Genomic DNA, 24,475 nt, shown 5'->3' with positions numbered 1-24,475 from the left:
GTATGTAATAGAACCGTACATGATGCCATTTTTTAAATATTTTTACTGAGATCAAAAGTATGTAAAAATCTCCTCTTACTTTTCAATTTTACCCTTGTAAACCCTTTAAAATAATAATAATAATAATATATAATAATTCCTATTGCTATAGCGCCAGCATATTCCGCAGCGCTTTACAATTCAGGGCAGAGACTGTCACCTGACAATTGTCACCTGAAGTCTCCACCTGCCGGCTCCCTTCCATGTATGAATGACAGGTAAAGAAACGCCTCCAGCCTTCCACAGCTTGTGATTGGTCCGCTTATAACAGTGCAATCTCTGATTGGCTCTTTGTCCCTGACATGCATTACGATTGGCTGGATGTCAGGGTCATGGAGTTCTGCGTGTGATTGTTTTCGGCGCACACTATTGGCTGGTAGTCATGAGTTTAAGCTCTGATTGGCTGCCGCTATGTGAATACACAGAGAGAACGTGAATGAAAGAAGCAGGAAGAGGCGGACAGTGACCAGCAGGGGGCGCAGACGGTGTGCGCTGCGGAGTGATGGGATGGATCTGTAGTGTAAGGAAGTGATCGAGGCAGATCCCGTGCTCCTGGGATCCACCATAGCCACACAATGCCGGCCGGGAGCAGCGCGGTGTATGAGAGGCTGTCTGACACCGGGCAGGTAACGTCACACCGCGTCCTAGTGTCCTTCACTGCATAGTATGACAGTAATAAGCAAGAAGAGCCCGTCTGCTCTGCTAACATTAGTCATTAGTTTCTATTTCTGACAAGCTGGGTGACAGCGAATTCCATTATGTATTTTGCTCCCCTCTTCTATCCTCTGTCGTATTTGCCATTCAGGGGCTTTGGAAAGCTGGGTGACAGCTAATAACACTGGTATCAAGTCCACATGGAGATGGACTGTCACTTATATTGCTGCCTCTGATAGTAACTAGTGATGAGTGGGCACTACCATGCTCGGGTGCTCAGTACTGGTAACTAGTGATGAGTGAGCACTACCATGCTCGGGTGCTCAGTACTCGTAACTAGTGATGAGCGGGCACTACCATGCTCGGGTGCTCAGTACTCGTAACTAGTGATGAGCGGGCACTACCATGCTCAGGTGCTCAGTACTGGTAACTAGTGATGAGCGGGCACTACCATGCTCGGGTGCTCAGTACTCGTAACTAGTGATGAGCGGGCACTACCATGCTCGGGAGCTCGTTACTTGTAACTAGTGATGAGCGGGCACTACCATAGTCGAGTGCTCGGTACTTGTAACTAATGATGATCAGGCACTATCATGCTCGGGTGTTCAGTACTCGTATCTAGTGATCAGTGGGCACTACCATGCTCGGGTGCTCGGTACTTGTAACTAGTGATGAGCGGGCACTACCATGCTCGAGTGCTCGGTACTTGTAACTAGTGATGAGCGGGCACTACCATGCTCGGGTGCTCGTTACTCGTTACTAGTGATGAGCGGGCACTACCATGCTCGGGTGCTCAGTTCTCGTAACTAGTGATGAGTGAGCACTTCCATGCTTGGGTGCTCGGTACTTGTAACTAGTGATGAGCGGGCACTACCATGCTCAGTACTTGTATCTAGTGATGAGGAAGCACTACCATGTTCGGGTGCTCTGTACTGGTAACTTGTGAGGAGCGGGCACTACCATATTCGTGTGATCGGTACTCATAACAAGTGATGAGCGGGCACTACCATTCTCGGGGGCTCGGTAATTGTATCTAGTGAGGAGCGGGCACTACCATTCTCGGGGGCTCGGTAATTGTATCTAGTGATGAGCGGGCACTACCATGCTCGGGGGCTCGGTACTTGTAACTAGTGATGAGCGGGCACTACCATGCTCGGGTGTTCGGTACTTGTAACTAGTGATGAGCGGGCACTACCATGCTTGGGTGCTCTGTACTCATAATGAACAGTGATGGGTGAGCATTACCATGCCCCGGTGCTCGGTACTTCAGCAGTTAGACACTGGAACACTCACTGCCGGAGATGGTAAAGTAGCGAGCTGAAGTGGACCCACTAAACCACAGGGGGACTCCTGGCCTACCCTTCAGTGGGAGGGGCTTGACTAGTCTCCCTCAGTGAGGGAAGACACAGCTGCAGAAAGCTGAGTCTCTAGTATAGACAGGGACCATCATAGTAGCTGAGGCAGACAGCACAGGCAGGATGGACACACAGAGTCACTAGCAAGGCTTGGACCACCAGTGTGGCTGAGGCAGATGGCATGGACAGGCAGAGTCACTAGAGCCAACAGGGCAGCACGGACAGGTAGCAAGTACAGGCAGGACAGGACGGATTTGAACCAGGTGCCAACAGGGCAGACAACGAGAGACGGGGAGACAAAAGGCGCAATAGGGTCTTACCCGGTATTTACCGTATAGAAAGGTACACTCACCTGGTAAGGTTGTGCCAGTCACAACCCCTTGATGAGCATGTGAGTGTCCGCGTGGTTCAAGCAGCGGCCCCGTGTACAACGTGATATAGATATAAAATATGAAAACGGGTTTTAGCCGTGCTAAAAAAACCACTGTTGCCAGGATATTAACAAAAATCTCTTTTTATTTCAGAATTCCAACGCGTTTCAGAGACTAAAACTGTCTCCTTCTTCAGGGAAAAGAGAAATCATACACAATATTGTGTATGATTTCTCTTTTCCCTGAAGGAGACGTTTTTTTTTGTCTCTAAAACGCGTTGGAATGCTGAAATAAAAAGAGATTTTTGTTAATATCCTGGCAACAGTGTTTTTTTTAGCGCGGCTAAAACCCGTTTTCATATTTTATATCTATAACAGGGCAGACAAGCAAGACCTGACAACTAGCGACTAAGGGTATGGACCACTTACTAACTAAACATAGGTGTTGGTCAGGCACCTCCCTTAGTGGGAGAGTGCCTTAAGTACCCAGTGCCTCTCAGCAATAGGCTGGTAGGCACTTCTTGGGAGTGACATGCTGACCCTTTAAGAGAAGGGCAGCAGTGTGGGTGCACACCCTAGTAGCTCTTCCGGAGGACCTGTGCCATGTGCACAGGCATCGGGAGAGGGAAATGTGGCGCCCTGGACAAGCCAGGATGTCACAGGTACCACACAAACACACCCCACACCCCGGTTAGGCACACCGAAGCCAAACACAAAATCCTTGTTGCCTTCCTCCAGGGGCTGATGTCCACACCAGGGGGGTGGGCCAGGTGGTTGGTCCCGCCCACCGAGGAGTTCACAGTCCTGGAGGCGGGAAAAGGAGGGCAGATTAGTTTTGAAGTGAAGTGGTAGAGGAGCAGTCTGACAGCGTCCGGGTGTGTGGCCCGGACGGTACAGCAAGGTTGGCAGACGGTGGTGAACGTCTGCAGGAGAGGCCTATTGGAGCCAACCGTAAGGACCGGTAAGCAAAGAGAAGCCAGCACCATCCAGCAGGGCTTACGGACCCCGACAAGGCTAGGAGTCGCCGTTGAAATTGTCAAATCCGTTAGCGAAGGGAACCTCCGGGGTTTCCCAGCAGTCAAGTCCCGATTGAAAGCAACAGCTCAAACTATAGAGGGAAGCACAGTCACCGCCAAGGCTATAGTTCCCAGGGCCAGAGCCTGCGGGCAAAAGGGGTTCCATCAGCACCCATCCAAGCTGGGGAGCGGGTTACCGGTGGGAACCCATTGGAACCGTACACAAAACACAGGGGCAGGGAAAGGCATTCATCATCAACCTGCCGGGAGGAGAAAAACCGCAGCCGTTTGTGGGACCCGTCCATCCAGCCATTTGTTTTACCGGAGACTTTGCATTCATCATTGGCTGAGTGAGTACCACCGTGCCGTGCGGCACAGCGCTGCCCCCGCGACCCTGCACCTCACCAGGCCCCATAGCCCGCCTGCCATCCATCCCTACCCCTCACCGGGCCCCGGGACAACCAAACCCCCTACCCTCGGAGGGGAGAACCAACATTCAAGCTGCTCCCTGTCATCGCTCCCGGGATCCCCATCCAGAGCAGCGGTGGTGTCACAACCTCACCACAACCGTGGGTGGCGTCACGGACAATATCCCTAAACCCAAACCACCCCCTTTCACTCACAGGCGAAGAATTCCGCTCGAGTCCCCGGGATCCGGCCTACCGCTCGAGCCACCACTGAGCAGCAGCAGCAGCCGGACCCGAGCAGTGGGAGAGCGCAGCGTCCCCTCCCCGCCCGCGACAGAAGCAGGAAGCATCCATGTGGAGGAGCGTGGGGACACCACACCAGGCAGCATGGTGACAGCTGGCCACAGCGTTGAGTATGCGTGCGTTCCTGCTGGGAGAAGAGCAATGGGTGCAGGAACGCCAGCGCTACAGACGTTCAGATGGGTACCCCTTGTGTACTGAGTATAATGGAAGTCAATGGGGAACTCGAGCATGTTTCAGGAAGATCGTCCCATTAACTTCCATTATACTCGGGTACTCGAGTCATGCCCATCTGAGCATCCAAGTGCCTGTTATGAGTACTGAACACCTGAGAATGGTAATGTTCACTCATCACTAATAGAGACAGAAGTTGCAGCTTTTTCCCCGAGTGCCTTCAATACAAAATCTATAACCCCTTCCTCCTCGAATACCATACATCACGTCTAATACCGCTGGTGTTTATGTGGTAGGGCGGCAGGAGTCAAGCTGCTGACTCCAATATTCTGGGCCTCTTGCAGATCTCAAAAGTAATGTCATGGGCGTAGATAGAAATATAGGGGCCCCAAAGCAAGATTCCAGTTAAGTCAACTCCCATAATCCCCTGGCAGTATTGACGACAGACCTTCATATCACCGGTGTCATGATGGGGGCTAATGGGAGTGACAGTCTCACCTTCTGTCTAACCCCTTAGATGCTGGGGCTGCTCTTCCCCATAGTATCCAAGGGTGTAAACTTCTGAAATCAGAGCTGGCTCTAATCACAGCAGTTACCAGCATAGTGGATATCCACACGTGAGCCACTCCACAGGATTCCTCACCACATCTGCCATACATATGTGTTTGGGAGAGGTTGGACAAGGGGTGGAGAACTAGGCCGCTGTGGGTTCTGCTGCCACTGAGTAACAGAATTCCAGCCTCCATTAAATCCAATGATAGAATGGGGCTATGGGATGTGGACCCTCCAGTGACTCCAGTGACCTCAGTCTCTGTTCATTTCTCAGATTTCTATTTACGGTATTTATTTTTTCTGTACCCATAGACTTGCATTGGTGCGTTTGATTGATGAATCGGACGTGTCTCCATGTTGTTGTGTGGCGACGCGGTCGCCAAAATAAATTTGACGTGTCATGTAGTCCGTAATGGGTACTAGTTCAACTAATGAGAAACTCGTATGTGAACAACTGAAGTCTGAACGGGGCCTTACTGCTTTTTGGGACAAGAAGTTTTGATGTACCTTTGTTCCTAAAGGCCCTGTCACACACAGAGATAGATCTGTGGCAGATCTGTGGCAGATCTGTTGGCAGATCTGTGGTTGCAGTGAAGTTGTGGACAATCAGTGCCAGGTTTGTGGCTGTGTACAAATGGAACAATATGTCCATGAGTTCACTGCAACCACAGATCTGCCAAAGATTTATCTCTGTGTGTGACGGGGCCTTTAGGCCATGTGCACAGGTTGACTATTTGGTGAGTGTTTTACCTCATTATTTGAAGCCAAAACCCGGAGTGGAACAATTAGAGGAAAAGAATAATAGAAACACGGGCACCACTTCTGTATTTATCACCCACTTTGGTTTTGGCTACAAATCCTGAGGTAAAAAACTCCCCAAATACTCAATATGTGCACGTGGCCTAAAGCTGAACAGACAGATTTCCCAAACCCCGGAGTGGATCCTGACCTAGAGTGATATACGGTCATCAAGACAAGAATTACAAAATCAAGTATTGACTGACAAGTCCTAAGACGCCGGCGTCTCTCAGGTGTGATGTCTGATGTCGGACTTTGCAGGCTGTAACTACCCGAAGCTGGTTTGTTAGAAATGCAGTGGACAGTCAGGTTGTAGAATGACAGATCGGCTGCGGGGAACGTTCCCACCATCGGAGCCCACGCACCACAGCCCGAGGGCGGCAATTATATCACGAGACACTTCTTTCTCTCTTACTCTTTATATTTCATTGTTATAGAGTCATTCCATCTCAAGTCAGCCAAACCTGATTTTCTTTCTTTACCTGACATCTCATAATATTTATTTTCTTTATTTTTAGTGCTATTTTAGTGAATTATAAATAAGTTTTGAATTTTTATCTTCATTAATTAATTTTTATAAATTCTCTAAAGTTTTGAAAAAACCTTAATTTTGGGCTTTAATTTTTTTTTAATTATTATTATTTCTCAGGCTAGAATTAAAGGATTATTCCTGTCTCCAAGATCTTATCCTAATATGTAGTAGGTGAAGAAATAATAATAATAATAATTAATAATAATATTAGCAAATACCTCCAATTAGAAATGTAGTATAGTTCTCCTGATCTATTCCTGTCTCTTACCGCATGTGCAGGGCATTGCAGGACCTTAGCTATCCATGGTGATGATCACACATATAGTCACACTTAGTTAGTTGCTCATGGTCGTAACCATGCCTACCTAAGGTCCTGCAATGCCCTGCACCTGAGGTAAGAGACATTGCTAATCAGAAGAGCTGTACTACATTTCTAATTGGAGGTATTTGCTAATATTATTATTACACCTACTATATATTAGGAGAGGATCTTGGGGACGTTAATAACCAATTTGTATGAATCAGCTCACCGTATAAAAGCTCAATCCCGATTCCGTCCTGGAGCACGGACAGGCACTGCCACAGCCCAAACGCGTAGTGCCGGTCATGTCATTCTCTGTGTCTGCATGATGAAATAAAGACGTGATTCTTTGCCTGAAGAGCTGGACATTCTCTTTTTTCGACGTTAATAACCCCAATTTGTAGTAACTGTAATAATATTAGCAAATACTTCCAATTAGAAATGTATAGTTCGTCTGACTATGTCTCTTACCGCATGTGCAGGGCATTGCAGGACCATAGGTATCCATGATGACGATCACGCATATAGTCAGTTGTTTTTTGCTTTGTTTGTTTTTTTTGTTTTTTTTTTGAGGAGTCAAATTCTACATTTTGATGGGCGATTTCTGGAAAGCATTATGTTATACATTTTTCAAAGAATACATGTGTGTTACCTGTGTTCTTGGTTTTGTTTATAGAGGGATTCAATACATTATATGTCACATTATATTCACAGAGTGAGAATCCCGAATACAGGGTGTCCTTCTTCAGTAGAGTCACATATTCCTGGTATCACAGGTACTGTATATTAGTTTATATATTTGATGTTTTTTTTTAATTATTATTTTTAATCTAATTATTAACATAATTATCTCATGAAGATAAATGTCCTATTACGGAGTCAAGACGTAAAGGCGATCTACCTCAGTTGGATCGATATACATTATATGGACTGGAGAAAAGAATCAAAACTCCTACATGTCTGCCTACAGCAGCGTCTCTGACCTCCTGCCCTAAATCTATACGCACTGATATGTAGTTATTTCCTCCCTTGCAGCTACAATATAACATCTCCCACTCTCCTGGGAAGGTTTCCTACGATATTTTGGAGGAATCTGTGGGAAGTTTTGTCCATTCCTCTGCAAGAGCATTCGTGAGGTCAGACCCTGATATAGGAAGGGGACAGGGTCATAATCTCTGTTCGAGTCCATCACAAAATTGTTGGATGGGGTTGAGGTGGAGGCTAGGGCGGCCGGTTAGGGTCTCCAGCACCAAACTCTCCAACCGTGTCTTTATGGACCTTGGTTTGTGCTCTGGGCATAGTCAGGCCTTGCCCCAAAGTGGTCCCACAAAGAAGAAAGCCACAGTGGTCTAAATGTCTGTCTTGTACTCTGAAGAATTAAAATTTACCTCCACTGAAAATCACCCCATAGCATTATTTCTCCTCTGCCAGACCTCACAGCAAGCATAATGCAGTCAGGTGAGTACCGTCCTCTTGGCATTCGCCAAACCCAGACTCTTCGCCAGACACCAGATGGAGACGTATGATCTGTCACACAACACTTTTCCAATGTCCAGTGGTAGTGGCTTTACACCGCTTTATCTAACACTTGACATTGTGCTTGGTGATGTCCAGTGGTGGCGGCTTTACACCGCTTTATCTAACACTTGACATTGTGCTTGATGATGTCCAGTGGTGGCTGCTTTACACCCCTCCATCCAACGCTTGGCATTGTGCTTGATGATGTCCAGTGGTGGCTGCTTTACACCCCTTCATCCAACGCTTGGCATTGTGCTTGATGATGTCCAGTCGTGGGTGCTTTACACCCCTCCATCCAACGCTTGGCATTGTGCTTGATGATGTCCAGTCGTGGCTGCTTTACACTCCTCCATCCAACGCTTGGCATTGTGCTTGGTGATGTCCAGTGGTGATGGCTTTACACTGCTCTATCCGACTCTTGGCTTGTGCTTGGTGATGTCCAGTTGTGGTGGCTTTACACCCCTCTGTCCGACGCTTGGCATTGTGCTTGGTGCTGTCCAGTGGTGGTGGCTTTACACCATTCCTTCCGATGTTTGGCATTGTGCTTGATGCTATCCAGTGGTGGTGGCTTTACACCATTCCTTCCGATGTTTGGCATTGTGCTTGGTGATGTAAGGCTGTGGAGCGCTACTCGGCCATGAAGCTTCCAGCGGGGATACAGATTTTGTCCTGATGTTAATACCAGTTATAATCTGTAGTTATGGAGTTGGCAGAGCGTTGGTGACTTTTATGACCTCAGCACTCAGTAAGGTTATGTGGTCTCCACTCCGTGGCTGTCATGTGGTGTTCAGGTTCAGACTTATTAGGTTTCATGGCGGTTTCAGGCTCTATTCACACTGCTGAGCCCGACAGGCAACCTGATGTCTCCTAGTTGTTCAGCCAGAGCTGGGTGTGTGCTGTTTCATGTTCTCTGTTTTTCAGTCCTGCAGAAATTAATTCCTGCTAACCTGGAGAACTCTGCTACGAGCTCAGGTTGCCAATTGACAATCTGGTAATCTTTCTATATAAGCTCCTGGATCTGACTACTCGGCGCCGATTATAGCTTCAGCTTTTGCTCCAAGCGATACTGGTCTTGTTGGTGAACCTGTTGATGGTGGTCTTTGTTGCTATATTGAGTGGTGTGAACCTTCTCCTGTTGTGCGTTACTTCATTCCCTTTTTCTTTGCTGTCCTGTACATTTAATGTCTCTCTTGTCTGTTTTTGAAGGCAGTGTGTACGAGTTATCCTTCTCACTTGTCCATGTTGTTTTTTGAGGTTTTGTTATTGGGTTTTCCGGCCGGCCTGGGGGAGGGTGTGGAGAAAGTTCACGACCTGGTCAGGAGTTAGGGTCACGCTGGGGGATTGGACCTGGCTATCATCAAGCCTACCTCTAAGATAAGGGACAGCACAGGGTTTAAAGCCTAAGGGCCAGCTTAGGGGCCCCTGACCTGTCATTACATACTTCGTGATAGTGGCTGAGTTGCTGCGGCTCCTTCCACTTCTCAGTAATATCCTTCACAGGTGATGTAGGGAATATTTAGGCGGAACAAATGTCCTTGTTATCCCAGTGGTTCTTACCACTCTCGAATTCACTGAGGGATTGTCCCTACTTTTCTCCATGTAGTGTACATCAGTATGTGGCATAGAATTGCTTTGTCAATTGTACTCCTTTAATATATATTTTCTTTTTTACTTGGAAAATATTAATTAATTTCTGTTTCCTAAGACTTTCTGTATCCCCCTGTGTGGGGGCGCAGTACCTGACAGACTGGTTTTGCGGCTACCGGCAGCTTTCATCTGTTTGCTCAACATCTAAACCTCGGAGCAGGAGTCCCACAGCCGGCACCTGCCTCACCTCTGTGATTTCATCCTCTCCAGAATTATAAAGCTCGGCTACCGGAAACCATTGGAAAGAGAAGATCTTGTAGAGCTCAATGGCGATGACTCTTCCTACAGCGTTATCCCAGCGTTTGAAGAAAACTGGAGAACGGAAGTTATCAAACAAGATAGAAAGGTAAACCTGTGCCGAACATCATGGCGGGGAGGTAAAAGTGTGCCTTACATAATGGCGGGAAGGTAAACCTGTGCCTTACATTGATGGCGGGAAGGGAAAACTGTGCCTTACATGATGGCGGGATGGTGAACCTGTGCCTTACATGATGGCGGGAAGGTAAACCTGTGCCTTACATTGATGTCGGGAAGGGAAACCTGTGCCTTACATGATGGCGGGAAGGGAAAACTGTGCCTTACATGATGGCGGGAAGATAAACCTGTGCCTTACATGATGGTGGGAAGGTAAACCTGTGCCTTACATGATGGCGGGAAGGTAAACCTGTGCCTTACATGATGGCGGGAAGGGAAAACTGTGCCTTACATGATGGCGGGAAGGTAAACCTGTGCCTTACATGATGGCGGGAAGGTAAACCTGTGCCTTACATGATGGCGGGAAGGTAAACCTGTGCCTTACATGATGGCGGGAAGGGAAAACTGTGCTTTACATGATGGCGGGAAGGTAAACCTGTGCCTTACATGATGGCGGGAAGGTAAACCTGTGCCTTACATGATGGCGGGAAGGTAAACCTGTGCCTTACATGATGACGGGAAGGGAAAACTGTGCCTTACATGATGGTGGGAAGGGAAAACTGTGCGTTACATGATGGCATGAAGGAAAAACTGTGCCTTACATGATGGCGGGAAGGGAAAAGAAAAATGTGCCTTACATGATGGCGGAAAGGGAAAAAGGGACGAACGGTCTCAAAGTGGATGATAATGTTGTCATTGGGCCCTTTCCAACATGTAACGTACATTCCCGGACTGCCGTATTACATAGGGCAAATAAAATTAAAAAATAAAATAAAAAACACAAAAATTAGAATCTCATCCATTTCTATTTTTTTCTTCTTTCTTGTGAGTATTGCTGAGTTGGTAATAATTTTTATCTTGCATGGTGAGAGATCGAAGAAACAAAAAAATGCCATAAATTCTGTTTTTTTTCTTTACCACTCAGTCGGCAAAAAAACAACTCACATGAGCCACAAAAAAATAGAAATGCCTATGTAGATTTTGTATCATGTCAGTCATACTGACCTACAAAGAAGAGTTATCCGGTCACTTGGAAATATGTGAAAATAAAACCCGAACAATAATGGTAAATTTTTATTTTTTTTTTGTTCTGTTTTTTTAAAGTCCGAATAAAAGAAATTCTGTTTATTAGCACATTGTATAATAAATTGAATCCTGTCATTATACTGCCTAAAGCCACCCCTCATAAGGGCAGGTTAATGGAAATTAAAATGACAGTGAAGGGCAAAAAAATTGCCTGTGTTGGGAAGGCATTAAAGCTAGAGTTGAGCGAGTAACTAACTATTCGTGCTCGCTATACTCATAATGAGTCCTGTCTAATACTCGCGTATTCATTCCGAATAGCGTGTGCAATGCAAGTCACTAGGGAAAAACTTGCAAAGTAACGAGTAACCCAAATGTCGTACTATTCCTGCGAGTAGCGAATAGTGCGAAATTAGCGTTACTCGTTAGTTTGCGAGTTTTTCCCCATTGACTTGCATTGCACATGCTATTCGGAACGAATACGCGAGTATTAGACAGTACTCGTTATGAGTATAACGAGTACGAATAGTTAGCTACTCGCTCAACTCTAGTTAAAGCGCATTAATGTCTTTGTTGGAAAAAAATTGTATTCCCCATAATGTTTTGGTTTTTTTTGTTTGCAAAATATTAAAACAGACTAATCACCAGGATTTTCCTATATAACCTAAAGCCAGTGCTATACTGGTACCATCAGACTGATTCTATACATACCTGTAGTGGTCAGATTAGATATATAGGTTTGAAATACAAGCAAGTAAAGTTTGTAAAATCAGCACCTTGTTGAGTGACAGCAGCTGATAGCTGTGGTGGGTTTTCATAGTGATTCCCACCCCCCCTGCTTGTCCATCCTCCCCCTATTTGTTATTTATGCTAATTCTATTATACAAGCGTTTTACTAAGTGGTTAGAAGAACCTTTGGTGATGTCATACCCATGTGACCAGAAGGGGCAAGGGCCTCAGCGAACATAGCCGATACCAGGTAGCAACATTATTTTTCTGTTGGCTGAGGCGCCGCCCCTTCTGGTCACATGGGTATGACATCACCAAAGGTCCTTCTTGCCACTTAGAAAAATGGTTCTATAATAGAATTAGTATAAATAACAGATAGGAGGAGGACGGACATGCAGGGGGTGGGAATGACTATGAAACCCACCCAGCTATTACCTGCTCGGCAGCTGCTGCGAATCAGAAAGCTGCTCATTTTACAAACTTTACTTGCTTGTGTTTCTAAACCTATACATCTGAGCTGACAACTACAGGTATGTATAGAATCAGCCTGATAGTGCCAGTATAGCACTGGCTTTAGATTATATAAGAAAATCTTGGTGATTGGTGCGCTTTAAGGAATTGCTATTTGTGCCATTTCCTAACATTTTAATTAAACTTCTGAGGAGGTTCATAGTACTAGACAAAATGTTATCCACGCTTGTTTACAGGCTTTGAAGACTCATCCTGTTGTACATATCCTTGAGACTGGGGCAGGCTTATCTTATGGGGATTGTAGGATATGTCCAGGCGTACTCTATTGATGACCTATCTATAGATCATTGGGGGCCTGACATATTTTGGGGCAGTGCTGTCAGTATGATGAGGCTCTACGACTGCTGTATGTGACATCAAAAATAAGAGTAACATAGATGTTCACAATCTGTGTACATTACTAATTGAATTTCTATAACATTACTGTATGAGACTGGAGTACTTACCCTGAAAATCTGTGTCAGAATAGCTGTACGTTCCTGATGTTATTCCCATCGTCATATATGGGTATTATTGTATAGTGCTAGTAAAAAGAAGCACTTTTGCAATTTACTGCTTATTAAAATTTCCAGTTGTTTTTGAGATATTGTCATTTTTCTTTGGTTAGCAGCTCGTTTCCTAGGAGACCGACCACCGCTGTTGTCCAGCTTGTAAGCACTGTACTCACTTTAGCTGAGATTAGTTAGTATAGTAACAGTGCACATCAGCGATCTGGGCCAGCCTCAAAACAGTGCTTACAAGCTTGCTAAAGCTTTTTTTACAACAATGGTCGGTTTCCAAGGCAACGAGTTGTAAATAATGGCTTAAATTTTGAGAAGCATTAAAATGCAAACCTTCGGGCATTTGCAAGAACTACGTAACAAGCCATTTATGAAAATGGGAATAACCCTCTAACTAGTTCAGGATCTGCCCATTTATCCTTGTTCTTGACCAGGCACTTTTTTTTTTTTTTTTTTTTTTTTTACAATTCAGATAATAATAATATAATAGTTATTCATTTATATAGCGCTATTAATTCCATAGCGTTTTACATACATTGGCAACACTGTCCCCATTGGGGCTCACAATCTAAATTTCCTATCAGTATGTTTTTGGAGTGTGGGAGGAAACCAGAGTACCCGGAGGAAACCCACGCAAACACGGGGAGAACATACAAACTCCTTGCAGATGGTGTCCTTAGTGGGACTAGAACCCAGGACCCCAGCGTTGCAGGACTGCAGTGCTAACCACTGAGCCACCGTGCTGCCCATTTTGGTATTGAAATAGTTTTTGCCTCTTTTTCTTTTTGTGCTACACGTAGCCTAATTTTTATACTATCTTCATACAAAACTTATACTGTAGTAACAACGATTTTGATTGGAATCTGCCTTTTTTTTAAATTTTATTTTTATCTTCTATTTATTTATTTCATATAATGTGCCCTCTTTCATGTGATGATAAAGACGTAGGTATTTCAACATATAATTTGATTTTCCTCTTTAACGTGGGCTTGTATATTAGCCTCAGTTACAGGGGAAATTCAGCCTCCTACTTGCATATCAGGGCTGATCTAGGTCTCCTAAAACCAGCCTCTCCAATTTCCTCCCCGGACTCATCACCACTGGATCTGGAGGATGAAGAGCCGTTGCTGTATACACAGCGTTTGTTCAGCTATGTGGATAGAGAGGGCAGAGACAGTGATAAACCATCCCTGGCTTCTATATGAGGAGTCTGGCTGTGTCAGACAGTGAGCTCCCGCTGCTGCAACTACATGGTGTTATGGTTTTGCCTCCCCTGCCCCCAGGCTGAGGGGTGGAGCCTTCTCCTAGGCCTCGTTTCTGGAGCCTGGATACTTTAAATTGGGGTCATCTCCGGTGAACCGACGCCGGCTATAAGCTCTGCTCTGCTGTGATTGCTGGTCTCTGTAAGTGTTTGATCTTGATCCGTCTCCCCTGTGCTTTCGCCCTCTATCTGTGTTCCATCCCCTGGTTCTCTGTCTGTTTCCCCGGTTATTCCTTCGTTCCTTTCCTGCCCTCTTCTTGTCCTCTACCTTTCCTACCTCCCCTCCTTGGTTGCTCCCCCTGGTACTGACTTCAGCCTGACCCCGACCTTTCTCCTGCTCGTCCCTCCGGTCTTCATCTGCTCCTCACGGCGTCCGACCCGTCCTGTCTTACCATCCTCCGCACACCTCGTGGCATCTGCTCCCCCTGCTGGTGCTGTAAGGTATTGCACCAGCACACTCTGCGTCAGCTCCCCGGCTGGTTCTGCACAGTATAGTTTCTATCCATCAGGACTCCAGCTTCCCCTGCTGGTGCCCTGACACATGGTCTCCTGAAGCGGCTCTAATATACAGTGACATAATAGAATGTCACTGCAGATTACTACGCAGCTCATCTGGACGTTTATATTCTATAGGTAGTCCTGAAGTAATTAAGATGATTATTTTACGTGTCGAGCCATAAAGTGAAATATCTCATGAGTCTAAAGGGGGCTTTACACGCTACGATATCGTTAATGTTTTGTCGTCGGGGTCAAGTTGTTAGTGACGCACATCCGGCGTCATTAACGATATCGCAGCGTGCGACACTGACCAGCGACCTTAAGCGACCTCAAAAATGGTGAAAATCGTTCACCATGGAGAGGTCGTCCCAAACTCAAAAATCGGTAAGGGTTGTTTATCCAGGTGGTTCATCGCTCATGCGGCAGCACACATCGCTATATGTGACACCGCAGGAGCGAGGAACGTCTCCTTACCTGCCGCCGGCCCTAATGCGGAAGGAAGGAGGTGGGCGGGATGTTACGTCCTGCTCATCTCCGCCCCTCCGCTTTGTTTGGCCGGCCACTTAGTGGCGTTGCGGTGACGTCCCTCCCCCTTGAAGGAGGGATTGTTCGGCAGTCACAGCGACGCCGCCGACCAGGTAAGTATGTGTGATGCTGCCGTAGCGATAATGTTCGCTACGGCAGCGATCACAAACAATCGCATGCGCGACGGGGGCGGGTACTTACACGCTCGCTATCTCTACAAATTGCTAGCGATATCGCTACCGTGTAAAGCCCCCTTTAGTGTGTTCAGTCCCACCCACCTAGCTGCGGCTTATACTGAGCAGTGTGAGATCTCAGCAAGGAGGAGGCTCACTGAGGAGCGGTCAATCAGGCTTGGTGGGCAGAGGTTAAGTTTTACACTTTCATAAACAATTATACTGAATTTTCAAAGCAACTACATCAGCCTCATCAGGTCTTAGAGATAATACATGTAGATTTTATTGTGCAATCACATGTTCAGGCCCATTCTTCAGCGTCGTTAGTAAAAGTCAATTTTCTCTGTCTATTTTCGCAGGATTCTGGGCCCAGGAAGGCGTCTTTGGTGCGGGCATTGTGGCACACATTCAAGTCCTCGCTCATCCAAGTGGCCATTATGAAAGTAGTGGCTGATCTCCTGGCGTTTACAAGCCCTCAGATATTGAAGTGAGTGAAATGCTTTTTGAGTGCATTTTTCTGCTGTAGTTTGTGCCTCTGACGCGGTTTATGCCTCCGGCCGGTCAGATCCAAAAAAGCGTGACATAGGCAAGTAAATGAGGCCATGACACTGCTCCCAGGACAGAACACTGTATATATTTATGCCGGTTATATGGCGTCAGCTAATTTACGTCTCTTGCATTGTAGTAAAGCTACTATCAGTAAATATCAGGGCCTCAGGCTGTTTTAGTTTCCACTGTACTTTACACTGCAGCTCTTCCTGCGTACAATATCTGCTATGTATTAGCATATTTGGTTATCATCTGTGTCTTGGATGCTTCAATAGTAACCGTTGTTTTAGTTTCACCATAAAACAATAGTAAAATAGCAATGTTGATCACTCTTTAACTGACTTACATGTTTTACTTGTCTGCAGGAGTATGATTGCATTCTGCGAGGACCGCTCGGAGGGGGTCCGGACCGGCTACCTGTTTGCACTTGCGCTTTTCATCGTCACCATCCTGCAGACGCTCATCCTTCAGTTTTACCAGCGTTTTAATATGCTGACTGCAGCAAAGATAAAAACGTCCATCAATGGGATCATATATAAGAAGGTGAATTATATCAGAGAATATTACCGTCATACATGTTCCCCATACAGTGCTCTGTATGATATGTTGGTATCAAATTAGGATCAATGCAGTAAAATCATCCAGAAAGGAGACACTGACACAAATTGCTTCCAAGGGCACAGGTATAGTTGCCACCTGCCACTAGGGGGCACTCAGTCTGGATTTGTACAGTTGGCATACTACCTGTATGAGTCGTATACAATCAGCCCCCCCTAGTGGTAGCTGCAGAATTGTGTAATTTATCAGCTCAGAAGCTCTGCTATAGAAAAGGATGGATAGATTGGTTCAGAGGTTACTGAACATTTGCTGTTATGTACAAAAAAAAAACGCATGCGTGTGTACAGGCCCTTAGACTGATGGGAGAAGAGGTCAGCTGAGTATGGAGACATCCAACATCTGCTGAGTGCATAGCACGGTCATTCTAATTCACTAAAGGCCACTTTACACGCAACGTCATCGCTAACGAGATGTCGTTGGGGTCACGGAATTCATGACGCACATCCGGCGTCGTTGCATGTGAAACGCACGAACGACCGTTAAACGATCAAAATTATTCACCTGATCGTTGACGCGTCGTTCTAATCCCGATTATCGTTGCTGGCAGGTTGTTCGCTGGCACACATCACTATATGTGACACCGCAGGAATGAGGAACATCACCGTCCCTGCGGCCGCCCGCAATGAGTAAGGAAGGAGGTGGGCAGGATGTTCGGCCCGCTCATCTCCTCCGCTCCGCTTCTATTGGGCGGCCGCTTAGTGACGCCGCTGTGATGCCGCACGAACCGCCTCCCTTAGAAAGGAGGCGGTTTGCCAGCCACAGCGATGTCGCTAGACAGGTAAGAAGTGTGATGGGTCCGAGCGATGTTGTGTGCCACGGGCAGCGATTTGCCCGTGATGCACAACCAACGGAGGCGGGTGCTTTCACCAGCGACATCGTTAGCGATGTCGCAGCGTGTAAAGCGCCCTTAATAGTGCTCTGTGCTACATCTGTAGATAGAACAGTCGATTACAGTGATAGGTAAGAAAAATCTGAAATTGATACAAACAAAAAAAACAATCTCACCATCACCTCCTAACAGAATGAGGCAAGTGTGAACAGGTGCAAGCTGCTGTGACCGCATAATATACAAAGCAAAGAGTCCAGCAGCCTCTGTAAGTGTGAAGATGTGCAGACACCGACTATGTGACATGTAATCTGCATTACTGCTACGTAGTATATACTTTATTAAATGAAGTTCATTTAGCATATAAATCGGGTAGCACAAACAAATGGATTTAAAAAATTCTTACTTTATTTGAAAATTTTATAAACCATGTTATATGGTATAGCAGAGGAACACAGACTCTGTAGCGCACATTGACGAGCTTCGATAGTGTTGGATTTTAATCGTAATGGGACACATAAAGTGGCAAAAGGTCTGTGGGAAAAATTGGACTTCACTCAGATGACATGTAAGTGCGGTCTGATGATCACGGACTGTCAGAAAGGAGGTGGGGAAAGGTTTTCTTTTTCTTTTTTTCTCTGCACATATGAGAAAAGCTTATGACACTCGGACCACACTTGGGTCTAGCTGTGCTCCAAACTACCTGTCCGTTTCTCTTATACGGGAAAAAATTGTACATCTAAAAGAGCCCAAGACCAAGTGTGCAATGACTGCATGGTGTGTATTGTGTGTGTGTATATATTATATATATATATATATATTACACAGTACAGACCAAGAGTTCGGACACACCTTCTCATTCAAAGAGTTTTCTTTATTTTCATGACTCTGAAAATTGTAGATTCACATTGAAGACATCAACACTATGAATTAACACATGTGGAGTGAAATACTTAACAAAAAAAAAGTGTGAAACAACTATAATATGTCTTATATTCTACAGTCATAGCTAAAAGTTTTGAGAATGACACCAAAATTATATTTTCACATGATCTGTTGCCCTCTGGTTTTTAATTGTGTTTGTCTGATGTTTACATCACATACAGAAATATAATTGCAATCATATTATGAGTACCAAAAGGTTATATTGACAGTTAGAATGAGTTAATGCAGCAAGTCAATATTTGCAGTGTTGACCCTTCTTCTTCAGGACCTCTGCAATTCTCCCTGGCATGCTCTCAATCAACTTCTGAACCAAATCCTGACTGATAGCTGTCCATTCTTGCATATGCAATGCTTGCATTTTGCCAGAATTTGTTGGTTTTTGTTTGTCCACCCGTCTCTTGATGATTGCCCACAAGTTCTCAATGGGATTAAGATCTGGGGAGTTTCCAGGCCATGGACCCAAAATCTCTATGTTTTGTTCCATGAGCCATTTAGTGATCACCTTTGCTTTATGGCAAGGTGCTCCATCTTGCTGGAAAAGGCATTGTTGGGCGCCAAACTGCTCTTGGACAGTTGGGAGAAGTTGCTCTTGGAGGACATTCTGGTACCATTCTTTATTCATGGCTGTGTTTTTAGGCAAGACTGTGAGTGAGCCGATTCCCTTGGCTGAGAAGCAACCCCACACATGAATCGTTTCAGGATGCTTAACAGTTGGCATGAGACAAGACCGGTGGTAGCGCTCACCTCTTCTTCTACTAATAAGCTGTTTTCCAGATGTCCCAAACAATCGAAAAGAGGATTCATCTGAGAAAATGACTGTACCCCAATCCTCAGCAGTCCACTCCCTGTACCTTTTGCAGAATATCAGTCGGTCCCTGATGTTTTTTCTGGAGAGAATTGGCTTCTTTGCTGCCCTCCTTGAAACCAGGCCTTGCTCAAGCAGTCTCCGCCTCACAGTGCGTGCAGAAGCACTCACACCAGCCTGCTGCCATTGCTGAGCTAGCTCGGCACTGCTGGTAGTCCAATCCCGCAGCTGAAACAATTTTAAGATTTGGTCCTGGCGTTTCCTGGTCCTTCTTGGGCGCCCTGGATCCTTTTTGGCAACAATGGAAGCTCTCTCCTTGAAGTTCTTGATGATGCGATAGATTGTTGATGGAGGTGCAATCTTTGTAGCTGCGATACTCTTCCCTGTTAGGCCATTTTTGTGCAGAGCAATGATGGCTGCACGTGTTTCTTTAGAGATAACCATGGTTAACTGAAGAGAAACAATGATACCAAGCACCAGCCTCCTTTCAAAGTGTCCAGTGGTGTCATTCTTACTTAATCATGACTGATTGATCGCCAGCCCTGTCCTCATCAACACCCACACCTGTGTTAATGGAACAATCCCTAAAACAATGTTAGCTGCTCCTTTTAAGGCAGGAATGCAATGATGTTGAAATGTGTTTTGGGGGTTGAAGTTCATTTTCTTAGCCAATATTGACTTTGCAAGTAATTGCTGTTAAGCTGATCACTCTTTATGACATTCTGGAGTATATGCAAATTGCCATTAGAAAAACGTAAGCAGTAGACTTTGTAAAAATTAATATTTGTAGCATTCTCAAAACTTTTGGCCATGACTGTAGGTTCTTCAAAGTAGCCACCTTTTGCTTTGATTACTGCTTTGCACACTCTTGGCATTCTCTTGATGAGCTTCAAGAGGTAGTCACCGGAAATGGTCTTCACTTCACAGGTGCGCCTTGTCAGGTTTAATAAGTGGGATTTCTTGCCTTATAAATGTGGTTGGGACCATCAGTTGTGTTGTGCAGAAGTCTGGTGGATACACAGCTGATATTCCTACTACATAGACTGTTAGAATTTGTATTATGGCAAGAAAAATGCAGCTAATTAAAGAAAAACGAGTGGCCATCATTACTTTAAGAAATGAAGGTCAGGCAGTCCGAAAAATTGGGAAAACTTTGAAAGTGTCCCCAAGTGCAGTGGCAAAAACCATCAAACATTATAAAGAAACTGGCTCACATGAGGTCTGCCCCAGTAAAGGAAGACCAAGAGTAATCTCTGCTGCGGAGGATAAGTTTATCCGAGTCACCAGACTCAGAAATCGCAGGTTAACAGCAGCTCAGATTAGAGACCAGGTCAATGCCACACAGAGTTCTAGCAGCAGACACATCTCTAGAACAACTGTTAAGAGGAGACTTTGTGCAGCAGGCCTTCATGGTAAAATAGCTGCTAGGAAACCACTGCTAAGGACAGACAACAAGCAGAAGAGACTTGTTTGGGCTAAAGAACACAAGGAATGGTCATTAGACCAGTGGAAATCTGTGCTTTGGTCTGATGAGTCTAAATTTGAGCTCTTTGGATCCAATCACTGTGTCTTTGTAGAAAAGGTGAACGGATGGACTCTACATGGCTGGTTCCCATCGTGAAGCATGGAGGAGGAGGTGTGATGGTGTGGGGGGGCTTTGCTGGTAACACTGTTGGGGATTTATTCAAAATTGAAGGCACACAGAACCAGCATGGCTACCACAGCATCTTGCAGCAGCGTGCTATTCCATCCAGTTTGCGATTTAGTTGGACATTATTTATTTTTTAACAGGACAATGACCCCCAAACACACCTCCAGGCTGTGTAAGGCTGTTTGCGCACGTTGCTTTTTTTAATGCGTTTCCGCAGCGTTTTGAGTAGCAGCGTTTTAATGCCAAAAAGCTTGCCTTTTGTTTTCCAAGCAAAGTCTATGGGAATTTAGCAAAATTCGTCCGCACGATTCTTTTTTAAATGCAGCGGTTTTGAGTGACACAATTTTGTCATAATCTCTGCGTATATAAAAGCAGCATGTCAATTCTTTTTTGCCTTTAGGCAGCGTTTAGCTAACATTGAAGTCAATGACAGTTGTGAAAACGCAATCAACATCAAAATCCTAGCGTTTTACATGCATTTTTGATACAAAACGCATGCTTTTTTGCCAAAATTAAAGCATGTGTTTTTGGCATTATAGTGAGGTCAAGAGGTTTCCTTTTGCCCTGACATCCAGCCCGACTAAAAAAAAAAAAAGAGTCAAACAATAATTTAAATGTATTTTTTTCATTTTTTCATTTCATTTTTTCATAAATATCAAATCTCAATAATCTTTTTAGGAAAATTATCATTATAGTGTAGTGTAGTGTAAAGCCCAGACAGATGTTAGTGGTAGGGGACTCTATAATTAGGCGGACAGACAGGGTCATCTGTCGCCGAGACCGTGAATGCCGAACAGTGTGTTGTCTGCCGGGTGCTCGGGTTCGGCATATTGTGGATCGGATAGACATTGCTGGGTGGGGCTGGGGAAAACCCAGCGGTCATGGTGCACATTGGTACTAATGACAAAGTTAGAGGCAGGTGGAAGGTCCTTAAAAATGATTACAGGGAACTAGGAGAGAAGCTGAAGTCCAGGACCTCCAAGGTGGTGTTTTCAGAAATACTACCGGTGCCATGAGCGTCACTAGAAAGACAGCGGGAGCTTAGGGAGATAAACACGTGGCTTAGAAATTGGTGCAGGAAGGAAGGGTTCGGGTTCATGGAGAACTGGGCTGACTTCTCAGTCGGCTACAGGCTCTACGGTAGGGACGGGCTGCACCTCAATGGGGAAGGTGCAGCTGTGCTGAGGGAGAAAATGGTCAGACGGATGGAGGAGCTTTTAAACTAGGATCTGGGGGGAGGGAGGGTAGTGGAGCAAAAAAGGGGATAGAGCAGATAGAGACAGTGAGATGGTAGGGGTCAATGAAGGATTGGGGGGGATGGGACATGCAAGGAACGTAGGGAGGCTAGGAGTAATAAAGGTGTTAATAGGATTAAATGTCTACTGGCAAATGCAAGAAGTCTTGCAAACAAAATGAATGAATTGGAGACTCTTATGTCAACCATGGATTATGATGTGGTGGGCATTACGGAAACCTGGCTGGATGAAAGCCATGACTGGGTGACAAACATACAGGGTTATAGTACATTTAGGAGGGACAGGAAAGACAAAAAAGGTGGTGGGGTGTGTATTTATCAAATCTAACCTAAAACCTGTGTTGAATGATGACATTGGGACTCCTCCTGATCGGTGTAGTCACTGCTCCGCGCTCCTCCCATCTATTTCCTGCCTCAGGGCAAGATGGGAAATAGGTGACGTGAGTTCAGCTGCAGCGCGCTTGCGCAGAAAGAAGCAGGCCGAGGGGGAATGCGCGGTCCTGCGATTATGGGCGGTTGCTTGGTAATTAACATCACAGCACCGCCCATAATCTAAACCCTGCGCGCACGTCACCACCGGTGACACTGGGCACAGTGCTCATCCACGAGAGATGAGCACTGGGCATGCGCGGGGATAACTGGAGCAGTGGGCGGCGTCCAGAAGTATAGAAATCGGCGATGGGGGCGGCATACAGGAACAGGGGGCAGAATAACGGCCATCAGGCAGCCCGCCCCCGTGACACATTTAGAGAATCAGAAGCCAAAAAGGTACCTCGATATAAACTCTTTTTTTGGGTCAGAAAGGGGGCACTATAATAACAGGGACCTTTCTAGAATGCAGCCCAGGAGCTGCAGAGGGGGAATCTGTTAGGTTTTAGTCGAAATTTCTGCTGACAGGTTCCCTTTAAGGATGTATTGCTAGAGTCCTGTAAAAAACTTATACCCTCTGGTAATAAAACGTCCCGGAATAAAAAGAAACCACTATGGATAAATAAGACTGTACAAAGTATAATAAAACAAAAACAAAGGGCGTTTAAAATCTTGAAGGCTGAGAATACAGAAATAGCATTGCAGGAGTATAAAGATATCAATAGGCAATGCAAAAAAGAAATCAAACAAGCAAAACTAGCTACTGAAACAAAAATCGCCAATGACATTAAAATAAATCCCAAAATCTTTTATAAATACATTAATGCCAAAAGGAAAACAAAGGATAGTATTGGCCCCTTAAAATATAATAACAAGTTAGTTATAGAGGACAAACAAAAGACTGAGATATTAAATAGGCATTTCTCATCTGTGTTCACCAAGGAACTGACTGTACCAGGCATCCTTCAACAAGTGAAAAATCAAAGTTCACCACCCGATATAATTAATTTAACACAAGAAGAAGTACGCCTACGTCTGAGTAAATTAAACATTGACAAATCCCCAGGGCCAGATGGCATTCATCCACGAATATTGAGGGAATTGAGCTCCGTAATTGACAGACCGCTGTATCTCATCTTTTTAGACTCGCTTGTAACAGGGTTGGTGCCTCAGGATTGGAGGATTGCTGATGTGGTACCGATATCTAAGAAAGGTAAGAGGGTAGATCCAGGCAACTACCGTCCAGTAAGCCTGACATCAGTAGTATGCAAAGTTTTTGAGGGCATTTTAAGGGATGACATGCAAAAACATGTTGCAGAAAATAATATAATAACTGACAGACAGCATGGATTCATGAAAGATAAGTCGTGTCTAACCAACCTGTTGGGGTTCTATGAGGGGGTAAGTGCAAACCTGGATATTGGTAATGCAGCTGATGTGATTTATTTGGACTTTGCAAAGGCATTTGATACTGTACCATATAATAGCCTTATACTAAAGCTCCAGAAGCAAGGACTGGGGGAAACTATATGCAACTGGGTAAGGAATTGGCTAAAAGATAGGAAACAAAGAGTAGTCATAAATGGAACATTCTCTAAATGGGCCATAGTCAGCAGTGGGGTGCCGCAGGGATCTGTGCTCGGACCAATTCTTTTTAATCTCTTTATTAATGACCTTGTGGATGGGATTGATAGTAAAGTGTCAGTCTTTGCTGATGACACCAAACTATGTAGGATATTAAAAACTGACCTTGATAGTATAATATTACAAAAAGATCTAGATAAGATGTCAGAATGGGCAGATACTTGGCAAATGAAATTTAATGTTGATAAATGTAAAGTAATGCACCTAGGACGGAGTAATCCTATAACTGCGTATACATTAAATGGAAGTAAACTCGGGACTACAGAACAGGAGAAGGACTTGGGTATTCTCATTACAAATAAGCTGAGCAGCAGCACTCAATGTCAGGCAGCAGCTGCTAAAGCAAACAAGATTCTAGGGTGTATAAAAAGAGAGATTAGATCCTGCGATCCCAACATATTATTACCCCTCTATAAATCACTTGTAAGGCCACATCTGGAATATGGGGTCCAGTTTTGGACTCCACATTTTAAAAAGGACATTCAGAAGTTAGAGT

General features: G+C 45.1%; 1 protein-coding gene across 1 annotated transcript in view; it reads left to right on the top strand.

Moving 5' to 3' along the window:
- The first annotated feature begins 478 nt into the window (after positions 1–478).
- LOC142286848 (ATP-binding cassette sub-family C member 2-like) overlaps positions 479–24,475 on the top strand; it is a 106,002-nt gene continuing 82,005 nt past the window's right edge. Inside the window, exons 1-5 of the mRNA XM_075333399.1 lie at positions 479–665; positions 7,213–7,274; positions 9,874–10,009; positions 15,677–15,804; positions 16,232–16,409. Coding sequence (XP_075189514.1) covers positions 615–665; positions 7,213–7,274; positions 9,874–10,009; positions 15,677–15,804; positions 16,232–16,409 — 555 coding nt within the window. The 5' untranslated portion in view covers positions 479–614. The remainder of the gene's footprint in view (positions 666–7,212; positions 7,275–9,873; positions 10,010–15,676; positions 15,805–16,231; positions 16,410–24,475) is intronic.

The sequence above is a fragment of the Anomaloglossus baeobatrachus genome, chromosome 2 (assembly GCF_048569485.1).
Source record: "Anomaloglossus baeobatrachus isolate aAnoBae1 chromosome 2, aAnoBae1.hap1, whole genome shotgun sequence".
NCBI lineage: Eukaryota > Metazoa > Chordata > Amphibia > Anura > Aromobatidae > Anomaloglossus > Anomaloglossus baeobatrachus.
The sequence above is the reverse complement of the archived record's forward strand: the minus strand, read 5'-3'. Positions and strand labels throughout refer to the sequence as shown.